This window comes from Catharus ustulatus, chromosome Z (assembly GCF_009819885.2).
Source record: "Catharus ustulatus isolate bCatUst1 chromosome Z, bCatUst1.pri.v2, whole genome shotgun sequence".
Classification (NCBI taxonomy): Eukaryota; Metazoa; Chordata; class Aves; order Passeriformes; family Turdidae; genus Catharus; species Catharus ustulatus.
The window spans coordinates 58,933,016-58,944,749 of record NC_046262.2 but is presented as its reverse complement, the minus strand read 5'-3'; the positions used below and the strand labels follow the sequence as shown (position 1 = coordinate 58,944,749).

General features: G+C 43.8%; 2 protein-coding genes and 1 long non-coding RNA gene across 4 annotated transcripts in view; 1 reads left to right on the top strand and 2 right to left on the bottom strand.

The window, feature by feature from the left end:
• Window positions 1-294: 294 nt before the first annotated feature.
• LOC117010394 (guanine nucleotide-binding protein G(I)/G(S)/G(O) subunit gamma-10) lies at window positions 295-6,352 on the top strand. 2 transcript variants are annotated; one of them, XR_004420651.1, is made up of 4 exons: window positions 295-473; window positions 3,584-3,715; window positions 4,307-4,385; window positions 5,456-6,352. XR_004420651.1 is itself a non-coding variant. In XM_033084825.2 (3 exons), the coding sequence occupies exons 1-2, from the start codon at window positions 393-395 to the stop codon at window positions 3,707-3,709; spliced, it is 207 nt and encodes a 68-aa protein (XP_032940716.1). In that variant the 5' UTR covers window positions 297-392; the 3' UTR covers window positions 3,710-3,715; window positions 5,456-6,352. The 2 variants fall into 2 exon arrangements, 1 of the variants encoding a protein (XP_032940716.1); XM_033084825.2 differs by lacking the exon at window positions 4,307-4,385 and having other exon boundaries at window positions 297-473.
• Window positions 6,055-8,969, bottom strand: LOC117010395. Its single transcript, XR_004420652.2, has 2 exons — window positions 7,385-8,969; window positions 6,055-6,748 (listed from the first exon to the last, which is right to left on the bottom strand). It is a non-coding gene; the product is annotated as an uncharacterized LOC117010395 (long non-coding RNA).
• An 860-nt stretch (window positions 8,970-9,829) lies between these two features.
• The window catches only part of SHOC1 (shortage in chiasmata 1), a 49,638-nt gene continuing 47,733 nt past the window's right edge, over window positions 9,830-11,734 (bottom strand). Inside the window, exon 29 of the mRNA XM_033085006.1 lies at window positions 9,830-11,280. Within this exon, the coding sequence (XP_032940897.1) occupies window positions 11,183-11,280 (98 nt within the window). The 3' untranslated portion in view covers window positions 9,830-11,182. The remainder of the gene's footprint in view (window positions 11,281-11,734) is intronic.

Here is an 11,734-nt window from a genome sequence, read left to right as displayed (position 1 = left end):
CCCTTTCTACCTTTTTCTCTCCTTTTGCTCGTTTTTTACTCTTTTCTTTTTCCCTTTTTTTCTCCTTCCCTTTTTCCCCCTCCCTTTTTTTCTTCTCCCCCTTCTCCCCACCCCCTACTTCCTACTTTATTTTTTTCTTCCTTTTTTCCCCTTTTATTTTTTTTCGGCCGCGCTGTGACCAGCAGGTTTCAGGCCCCGAGGCCGCTGAAGGGCGCTGCAGGCGGCGGGGTCCGGCCAGCAGCCGGGGGGGCTGCGGGCGGCCCTGGCCCCTCCCCGGGGCGGAGGGAGCCCGGTTCAGCCCAGCCCAGCCCAGCCCAGCTCAGCCCAGCCCAGCCCGCCGGTTCCGCGCTGCCTGCCCGTTCCATCCCCTCCGTCCTCCCCGCGGCTCCGCGATGTCGTCGGGCGGCAGCCTGAGCACCATGCAGCGGCTGGTGGAGCAGCTGAAGCTGGAGGCGGCCGTGGAGAGGATTAAGGTGAGCCGGGGCGCAGGGTGCGGGGCCCCCGGGACCTGGGGCAGGGAGAGAGGAGCTGCTCCTGCCTTTCCCTCAACCCTGGGAGGGCGAGGGGGGCTGTGCCCGGCGGGCTTGGAGCCCCGGCAGCGCGGGAGCGATGGAGCGAGTGCTGCTCGCTGGGGGAAGGAGCGGCGATAAATAATACAGCATCTCCCAGTTAGTTCTGCACCAGCAAGCGAATAATCGGGAGCAGTTCCTCGCAGCGGAGCCAGCCCGGCTCGCCCTGCTGCGGAGCGCTGGCAGGGTCTGCAGGGGGAGGCGGTGCGGGTGGTACCCGCTGGCACACTTGGGGACCGCAGGCGATTTGCTACGCATGCATGAATCTTCTCCTGCTTGCACATTTCCAGACAAAGGCAGCACGATGAGGCAGTCCTGTCGTCTGCCAGCTCCGCAGGTTTGGTGACTTGACCGAGACCGCCCTTGGTTTCCAGCGGATGTGGGGGGTTCATCATCACGCACAAAATCCAGCATAGTCTGCGAAGTGATGGAGATCAAATTAATTTATATCCTCCACTTTCCTCTTCTCTCTCCTTGCATTCGCCATTTTTCTCTGGCCAGTCACAAAAGACCAGCTTCCTCAGTCTGACGACAGTGCCAACACATTTAGCTGCAGGAACTTAGCTAATTGATTCTAAAATAATTCAAAATACTTATTCCCACTATTGCTGTCCTGGGCTTCTGAAAATTTGAAGTGCTCGTTGCAAGGTGAAACCACTCTGGCTTTTGGGCATAATCCTAATCAATTTGTTAATGTTACTGCATTTTATTAGCAAAACAGAATCAGCAGATGCTTGATTCACTAAGAGTGACTGTGCTTATCACTGCAATAAGGTCTGGGAATACGTGAAAACAGCATGTTTCGGAGTAGAAATGTAGACTCTTGTGGTAAGAAGAGTATTGTCAAACCCTGAAATGGTTGCCCACCAGTTACTGTTGGTGCCTGGATCTCTGTTCCTGCTCATTTTGAGTTATGAACTCGAAATACTCTCCTCCCCACTATTTTTTTTTTTGTTGCTGGGCAGTGGCTACAAAATACACAGTTTGTAGTTCACAGGTGTTATTTTGTGGCAATAACATATTCTGGAGCTGGACTTCTCAATGCTGCGTATTTTTATGAGTTTGCTCTCGTAATCCAGGGAGGCTTGTCCTCGATGGACCTCAGACTCGTTTTTCTTGCAGTGCTGTGCAGTCTCTTTTTTTCCAGGTCTGCTCATCTAGGAGCCTGTTCCTGGCTTTGAAATGATACACGACCATAAGTGTCATTAATTGTGTGTATAAATTGTGTCATCTGGGTTTCTATACATACAGTATAAAAATAACATGAAATATATTCAGCTGATGAAAAACCACTTGGTTCCATTTTAGCAAGCACTGAAGTGGGAGAAAACATTGTTTCAGCTACTTTGAATAGACAATGTGTTTCCAGACGGAAGCTGGTTATGAAAGGATTTTTAAAAATACATTCTATACTGCCAAGTTCCAATGGTGATTTTGTTTACCCTGCTGGCTAAAAAAGCAGACAGGAACAATATTTTCAGAAAGAGGAAACTGAGTAGGAAAGAAGTACCCATACACATCTTGCATGCAGGAGGTTGCTGAAGGGACTGTGTTTAGCCCGTGGTGAAATACTGCAGAAACTTTCTGTGTGAACAGGAGAAAAGAAATGTTACGGGGCATAGTCAGGACTAAGAGTAGGTAGTTCTGGTTTGTATCTTTTGAGAATGTACCAGGATATACATAGTTCAGTATGTGTTGGAGGGTTTGGCAGCAAAGTGCAAGGAGATGCTGCATACACTGCTAACACCTAAAAAGAAAAAGCTCTGCATTGGCCTTGGCCTGACTAGTGTTGGCTAGTGGCATCTCTGCCTGATAGCCACGTGGTGCCCAGTCAGGCACCCCCAGGGGCAGGCGCTGCTGTTGAGGCAAAGGTGCTAAGGCTGCAGGGGATCCTATACTCTGCTCAGGAGAACTTGGGAGGCTGAGGGGAAAAAGCTTCTCATAACAATTCCCTGAAGTGCCAAAAACCACTGGGTAAATTCAGGCAGTTACTGGGATGAGTGTCCTGGAGAAAAGTTGGAAGACAAAGAGCAGGAGAGCAGCAAAATAGCAAACGAAAGTGTGTCTTAGGCCAGATTTCCCATGTGTTTCCAGATGCTGTTAGGTGGGATGGCCCAGAACCAAAATTCTACTGGGGCTCTGGGGTGGTTCTTTTGGACAGGAGGCTGGGAAGTGTGGATGGTCCTTCTGATTATTGTTTTGGCAACACTGCAGAGCTGTATAGGAAGAAAAGTTAGTATTTCAAGAGTCCTACAACAAAAGCTGAGGTGAAGTCAGAGGGGAACTTATAGTTTCATCAATATATTTAGTATTTCCTTTTATAAAATATGCATCAGACAGCATGGGTTTTCACAGTTCCCTGCAGCTGTTCCTAACATGTGTCTGGGAAACTGGAAACTCCTCTACATTTTCATTCAAAAATGTAGGCACATGACTGACTTGCCATCCACAAGGAGAGCTGGGGAGTTCAGTGCTGAAGGCATTATACCTTTGGGATTCTGCACTTATTCTGCAGCTCTGGCCAGAGTGTGGATTTGAAGTTCTCACTTCACTGCTGGGGGAAGATAACAATTTGGACTTCAAAAGCTTTTCATCCTCATCTTTTTGCTTTCACTCCTTGTTATACTCTGTGCTGTTTAGAAGTTTGGAATGAAAATCCTTTTAATAAATTATCAGAGGATATAAGAGTTCAAATACCAAATACCAAACACCACAGCAGATTGGAAAATGGTCATGGCTCTGAGCATTTTAACGGGAAGAAATTGCATCACAATGGCCTGTCAGTCCTCTACACTCTTCTGGCTTATCGCTGGCATAGTGTTTCACGTGCGCTTAATCGGAGCTTTGTAAATTGTGCCTCTGTGCTGATTTACTTGGTGTTCTAAAATAGAATCTAAGAGGTGATTTGGCTACACTCCAGTTCTATTTGATAATAGCTCTTCAAGAGGAAATGCTTAATAGATGCTTGTGAATGAATTAGTTTCCTCTCTGGATTTTTTTTTTTCCCTTTTCAGGTCTCTCAGGCAGCTGCAGAACTCCAGCAGTACTGTATGCAAAATGCCTGCAAAGATGCCTTGCTTGTTGGGGTTCCTGCAGGGAGTAATCCCTTCCGAGAACCCCGATCCTGTACTCTGCTCTGAAATCAGGTAATAAAGTCACAGATGCCATGACAACCACTCTAATTTGAAACTTAAACCCTTGGAGGAACAAAGACACATGGTGATAGTTGTTTAGGTGTTGAGTTCTTGCTTGAGTGTTCATCATTTCTCTGCTAGCTCTGTAAATGGTTTTCTGAGTTTTTTAGGTGTGGCAGTTGAAACATGTCTCTTTTCTACAGCTCTTTCTAGAGGTATTTTCTTCATGAGTTGTTTTTTTTGTTGGGATAGTTGTGTTTTTGTGTTTGTGAAGCATTAAGGTAGTCAGCAGCATCCAAACTAATTAAAATAGTCTAAGACACACAGTTGTGTTTGATATAACTGACATTAGTCAGTCACATACCCAGCTTGGAGAAGTAAGACAAAACTGCAATTCTTTATGTTCTGATGACTAGCTCACAGCTTAAGCAAGAATCACGTCAAAATACACTTAGATCTTTAATGTCATATTGCAGATCATTTTGCTGTGTCTGTCCTTAGGCTCTTCCTCTTCTTACTGCTGGTACAGCACTAAAAGCAGTGGAAGCAGAGAGGAGCTGAGGCAATCTGTAATCACATCCTTTGTAACCTTTTTCATCACAGATCTAGAGGATGAGCTACTCCCTGAACTCTGCCTTAAGTGCTCTGCATTGCCAGTACCCTTGTAACACCTGCAGAGTAGGTGGGTCCAACATTTGCAAACCTTTGGAATCCAGTTTCATGATTCCCAGTCCGGCCTCTCCCATTTGTCACAAGGGTTATCAGTGATTGCAGCAGGAGAAATAAAGGCCATGCATGATAGTACTCTTGGGCAGAACCACACCATAATTTGGAAAATAGACTTCTTCTGCTTGACACAAATGTGAAAGACGGATATTCCAAAGGGGTTAGTTCTCCTTGAAAGAAAAAATAAAAATAGCTCCTGCTAAAGAGCTGAAAAATCTACAGAGAGAGGGAGAAACATTGAAGTCTGCTCTTTTGATGAGAGTTATATTAAAGAAAAAAATGAATGTTTTCTCTAAGGGCAGAATCTAAACTAGAAGATAAAGTACTTGTAAAATTTTTCCCTTGCTTCTGCCAACTGCTCCTGAGCTTGCACTTGAACTTTTGCATCATTAATAGCATGGCTTCAATTGTTGCTACATAGGTTTAACAAAACAGGATTCAACCTAGAGAAATGAAACAATAGAGCATGAGATGCTCTTGTGGAAAAATTTGCAGATGCTGAAGCAAAAGCATATTTTCTTCATTTGAATGCTACCTGTAAATGCAAATAATATAGATACAATTTTTAATGGCCATTGCATATGCTCTTCTGTTATTTAAGCAGCTTTTCTATTTTTTGTTTTTTTGAGGTCTCTGTGTGTATGTATGTCTAAGGTAATCACACCATACAGATACATTACAAAATATTTGCTCAGAAGAACTTGATGATTAATTTACGATACTTTAAAAATGAATAGCTCAGCCCAGAATGTCATTTGGTAGGTGTTTTTTTTTTGCTGATAGATCAAATATTTAGTATATTATTCTTGTGTTACCTTAGAATCATAAGAAATTCAGAGCAAAGTAAAAAAGACAGTTAAATATTTAATGATATTGTGGGGATACCAACATCCAGCAAAGGAAAGTCACTGTTTGGTTCTTCTCAGTGCAAAGGAGTTGCACTTTTCTGTTGTAATTTGTAAGAGAAATTACACCTACCGGCTTAAGATGATAGCATTTAATAAGCCTTTTTTTTTCCTCTTGTAGGGAAGGTCATTGGAGAATTGCCTTCAAGCATGACATGAATAACAACTGCCTTTTCTTCACAAAAAAAGTCTCTGCCTTTTATGTGGCTAAGACAGCATCCTAGATATCTGTGTGTTCTTGTGATTCCCTTTTCCGCTATATTTTCTTAATGTTCTTGAAGTTTTTTAATGTAACTCTTACTCTTTTCATAATCATCATCACTTTTACTGCACTATGCTAACTATACATCTATTACTTGAGAAGTTTACATTTTAGAAATGAAAAACGTGAATTTTTAACCAATTTACTGATTCTGATCTTGATAAACCATAACACCAGAATAATAGCAAAAACTATTCATGGGGATTTTTTTTTTCCAAAATAAAACAACCCAAAAGTGAATAATTAAAGTATAAAGCTAAATACTGTTAGTGCTGAAGTAATGTCCTCAGGGGACACTTTGATTCCATTAGCAAGACCTGGAACCAACTTCAATTTTTTTTTCAAGTGCATCTCAGTGCATAAATGACACATTTTAGTAACTGCTGAACACAATATGTAGCAGAGGCTTGATTCCCAAAGCATGTTTCTTGCAATACTTCTAATCAGTAAGCCACCTCCTTTTGTATATTTGTAACAGCACTGCTGTGGTGGAATTTCCTTCACTTATTTAGAAATGTTACCAAATAGACATTAAGAACTTGTGAACACCCAAAGGCAATTGCATGCAATGTTGTCACAGTTTGCAATACACTGAATTTACTAAAATGTGCTTGGTCATTTGCCTTCACTTTTTTGATAGAGCACTTTTACAAAAACAACTTTTTTTAATAGGTTTTTAATTTTGTCTACTTTGTATTGTTTGTATTAATCTTTTAGAAGTTTGGAAATAAAATTCCTATCCCTCTTTGCTTTGAATTCATTGTGTAATTGTAACAAAGAGCAGCTACTGTAAGGAAGTGGATACTTGGATTTTGCTGTGGGAGGGAAGGCCTCAAGCTCTTTGCTTTGGGAAGCTCTTCTGTTGCGGAAGAGAAGGCTGCTGTTGGATTTTTAGAAACTGTATCTTATTAGTAGAAAAATTAGTTTCTATTGACCTTAGTGGTAAATACTAAAAATGTTACCAGGCTCACTTCACACATATTGAAGCTGCAAGGAAGCACTCTGCTGTCTGAATACTTAATGTTCATGAAAGCTACCTGAAATAGTGCAACAATGTCCTCCAGGCAGTTCAGTCCTCCTCAAATGTTTCCACGCTGCCGTCCTGCAGAAAGACACCAACACGAGCCGTAATACCGCCAGTATGCACTGTGCCTTTAAATAGAAGAGAAGGAAGAGGGAATAGAAGAAGAATAGAAGGAAGAGAACATACTTCCCTCAGAGCTTCTCTTCTCTCTGACTTCCTTTCACTGTAGGCTATTTAAGTATAGCAGTTATTCTGTTAGTACTAGACACAGGCACAGAAATTTAGAGAAAAGCCAAGCTACTCTTGCACAGAGGCCAAAAAGTCAAAGATACTGATGACGGATACATCAAAAGCCTTTGGACAGCCGGCATATTCCTCCAAGGCATGCCTTTCATATTTCTTTCACCTCTTGCAGTAAAACCTCCCCTCATCCCCACACCTGTTTCTCTCCCTGTTGCACACACTTTCAGGCCCAGCAATGTCAGCTGGAGCTTGGGTTTTGAAGTGGCTGCTGAGCTGGCATGAGGAGTGGCCAAACCACAGTGGGCAGCACAGAGCCACCACTGCTAGACAGTCAGTCAGCCACTGCTGTCTCTTGGCTGCCCTGCCCAACTCCATCTGGTCTCTTGCAGCTGGAACACCAGGTCAACACAGTTGGAGCAGCACTGTGAGCACACTGCAGGACCTGGTTGCATCAGTGTCTTGCAGCAGCAAGGACCAGAAGGATCTGTGCAGCAGTTTTGAGATGGACTGGGAACACTCACCTCCAATGAGCATGGTGTTTATTCCTCAGATATGGATTCCAGCCTCTTCAGAGGAGTGTGGTTGCTGCACCTCTTTGCTCGCAGGGCAATGTGTATCTGAGGGTAGAAGAAGGGAGAAGAGTTACAGCAATGCTACCTCAGCCCTCCCAGGGCATGTTCTGTGAGAGAAGTTGAGTGTCAAAACAAGCTCCAGAACAGGAACTGGTTGGCACTGAGGCTCTTTGGTTCCTGTTGGCAATCAGTTTGCCAAAGCATGCCACTGTTGGTTGTTTTGTGCTAATTTTTGGGTGAAGTGGCCGCATCTCAGTGGTTCAGCATTTTCAGGTCCCCTTTCCTTGGCACAACCAAAGAACCTGACAAATGAGCCTGGGCAGCTGACTGCCTCTGTAGGCAGGAGAACGTTGTCCCCTACCTACCCACTCTGCAAGGCAATGTCTTTTCTACAGCTGTAGGTGTACCTGGGTTTACACAACTGCTGAACTGAACCCAGCAATAGCTTGGACCAGGGCAAGCATCACATTTTGCCACTTCTGCTCCAAGGTGTGATCTGCAGTGAGGAGGACAGCATCTCAGCTTCCTTCACCAACGACTATCCAAAAGGGCTATCAGAGCACAGAGGCCTTCGGTGCCATCTGATGGCAGCAGGGCCTACAGGACATCTGCAGTAAAGATTGAGTGCACATTTGTATGCTCAGTGCCTCACATGAGCCACAAGCCCCCTCTTCTCACTGTCATCTCTTCCAGCTGATCAGCAAGACTCTTCTCCACCTGTCTCCTGCCTGGTCACTAAAATGTTTATAAACTTGTTCCAGGAACCAGCTGATGTAACACTGGGGATTAGACTTTGTACTGTGCCTTTTTGTCTAAGATTTAGTTGTTTCCTAAGTCATAGTAACAGGTAAATTGGCAGGGTTTGGGGAGGAGGAAAAAGGGAGGGGGGAGTGGGCATGGGCATCAATGTAGTTCAGCAGTAGTTTCACTCCACATTAAACAGACAAAAGAAAGAGAAGAATGCGATGTTTTAAAAATTTGTCAATGTGTCCCTGTGAGAGACTGAGATTTGTCATAAACAAATACAGTAAAAAACAGTTGGTTATTGTAAGCCTTTTCCCTTATTTTCACTACATTACCAGTAACTTTATTGTACACTGACATTTTTTCTACCTAATGGAAACTTAACACAGCAGCTGAATTTTTAATTTAATGTAGACAACATGCTTTTGTTTTCAAAGTTATCTACAGAATTTCTATGCTATGCAGTTTCTTTCATAACTGTTCATGTGGAAGTTCTGGTGTCAGCCTTTGGCTGTTGAAGAGGAGAACATAAATACATAGCTTGGCAATGCCAGCTATAATTTTCTCAGACTGTGGTCATCTGTGACTGAGACTTGGTAGAGCTGTACTTTAAAAAGAGCAGATTCCTGGTTCTGGAAATTTGGGGGGTAGTTCTGAACATCATAACCCATGAGGCAAAAGAAGTAAAATGGTTAGGTCCAGGTGACCACAAAAATGGGCCATGGATAGTCAGCAAATTGCAACTTTTATCTCAGTCTTTCCCTTATTCTAAGAAAGAGTACAGTAAATTCACGAATACAAGCCGCACTGAGTATAAGCCGCATCTCTGAGTGTTGGCAAACATTTCGGTTTTTGTCCATAGATAAGCCGCACACGAATATAAGCCGCTTTGTCGTTCGCAGCGAGGACCCGCGTGCAATTAGTAACAGAACCGCGGGAGGGCGGGGTTTACTGGCTGAGCTAAGGCTGTGCAGGCTCGGCCCGCTAGGGGCCGCTGACGGGGCCAGGTGGTCCAGCACGGTGCTGCAGCTCGGGGCCAGCCACCGCTGCCACTGGGCTCAGTCACCCCGGGTCGGCGCTGCCCCGCGGTGGCAGGCAGGGACGGAGCTTCCCCTGCTCCTACGGCAGTGGCGGCGGGCGGGGACGGAGCTTTCCCGCTCCTGCCGCGGCGGCGGCGGGCGGGGACAAAGCACCCCGTCGGCTCCCCGAGCCGCGGCAATGGCGGCGCGGGCTTCCCCCCCGCTCCCCGAGCCGCAGCAATGGCGGCGCGGGCTTCCCCCCCCCTCCCCGGGCCGCGGTAGGGGCGGCCCGGGTCCCCCCTCTCCTCCCCGGGCCGTGGCAATGGCGGCGCCGGGCCCCCCCCGTCTCTCCCCTGGGCTGTGGCAGAGGAGGAAAGAGAGCTCTCCCGCCTCTCTCCCCGCCCCCCGTGCTGCCTACAGGGAGCCAGGCTCCACCCGCGGTGCAACAGAGTAGCAATTTGTAACAATCGCAAAATGCCGACTTTGCAGCTGCTTGGCTCAGCACTCTGGCAGGCACTTCTGAGGTTGTATTAGCCGCTCCTGATTATTAGCTGCATTTCCGGTTTAGGAGCAAAATCTTAGTCAAATTGGTGCGGCTTGTATTCGTGAAATTACTGTAGCTTGTTTGCAATTTTACTAGAAATCTTTTCATGTTACCACTTGTGAAAGATATTTTCTCAAATCTTGCAAACAACCAGTATACAAATAATTTAGGGATATTACTGTGATCTAAAATTGCAGTTAGTGCTGTCATAGCTTTTAAGAATTCAGGCAAAAAACAGCACTCTGTTTTCTCTGAGAGACCAAGTCTTTCTTCCCTAAGTGCTGGTTTCATTTACTTAAATAGTGAATATATGGTTAATGAAGGCTTAATGTCAAATAAGTATTTAAGTGCAAGCACAAACCTTACACTTGGTGTTTCTTCTTTCATTACTTTCCTGCCCCACCCCACCTTTCTGTTACTGCCTCAAACTTAAAAAGATTAGTGAGTTTGAAAACTGAATCATCTCAGCTTAAAGCCACTGAACAGAGAAAGACATTCTGGAGCTGATGGCATGCCTGTGCAAACCGTTTATGCATTCCTGGAGCAGAATGGAGTTACTGTCTGCCATTGCTCCCACACATATTTCCAGTTTTGTTGCCAAATCTTTTGATGGAAAGTGAGGGTTTGGGTACTTTTCAATCCTGTTCTTTATATTATGATTGAGACAGATTTTTCTTTAAAATTCAGTATTTTACCTCTTCTAGTTGTACCTATAGTATCTGGATGTGCCTCCCAGATGACTTTCATCACCCTACATGCCAATGCACTGCAGAAGGCTGAGAAATGTGGATGACAACAAACAGCCTCCAGCAGGTTATGCAAAGGGTGAGGCTCACAGCTTAGTTCCCTGAATCAAATCTATGAGAATGGTAAATTTCAACGCAGTCTTTGCACGTTGTCCATAAAACAAAGAGCTTTTTCATAGACTGATTATGATTAAAAGGAACTCAGGTACTCATCACATTGTTCCTGAAGGGGCTGTCAGAAGAAGAGAAGTAGAACGGAGCCCAGGGGATGGCTGCAAAAAGTCACAGCTGTAATTGCAAGAAATCTCTGACTTTAATAAGCCTTGAGATTCTGGCAGATCTAGCTCATCTTTACATTGGAAAAGCAGCAGGCTCAGGGAGCAAACACAGGCGTCCTGAAATCTCAGAGTGAGCCTTGGCATCCGGCTTTTTAAATTAATTTTTTTTTTAATATAAAGAGTGATAAATTACCTCTATATCACTCATGACCACAGAGAAACAATAATTACCCAGCTTAAAGAAACCACTCTGTTAGTTTGTTTAGCAACATTTAAAACACACACAGAGGAATCCTGAGCTAGTAAGAATTTCCAAATCCTAATTTATTTCTAAAAACAACAATTTATTTATTTCCCTTTAAAGAGTTCAAGAATGAAAACCAAAAAAGTATGTAATATGCAAATCCCCATTCTGTTCAAAAGAATTTAAGACGCGTTTGCCCATCTCTTCTTCCAGGGACTCTTTCATATGTCAATCTCCTTTTTTTTGACTCCTGTCCTGGAAATCCTGAACCTGAAAAAATAAGTGGGAAAAAGAAAAATTGTGATAAACTCTAAATACAATATGTATGCAGACATAAGACAAACCCTGTGTGCTTCTCAGAAGCAGTAACAGATTTTGGCTTTAACAGCTGTGTTCCCTAAGAAAAGTATCAACCGTCATAAAATAAAACGTGTGCAGATTAATATTTGCTACTCCTTATTGCTAATGACCCATTCTATGCATATTGTCCAGTAATAAGTATATGGGACCTTATACAAAAATAAATAAATCAACCTACACTTAACTGCAATATTTGAGAAAATATTTAATGTCTATTTCTATTTCATTAATACTACACTTAGAACTATTCTATAATTGTTGAAATTTCGGTCTTTTTATTCGACATGGGCATGTTTCTAAGTTGTTTTAAAAAGTTACTTACATTCTTAAGACTGAAGTGCTGTTACAATAACACATTTGAGAA

What these genes read in the sequence shown, in the direction of transcription:
- LOC117010394 (XM_033084825.2), top strand. Translation starts at nt 393, where the DNA reads ATGTCGTCGGGCGGCAGCCTGAGCACCATGCAGCGGCTGGTGGAGCAG. An exon ending in CGGCCGTGGAGAGGATTAAG is followed by an intron (nt 474 to 3,583) that starts GTGAGCCGGGGC and finishes TTCCCTTTTCAG; the next exon opens with GTCTCTCAGGCAGCTGCAGA.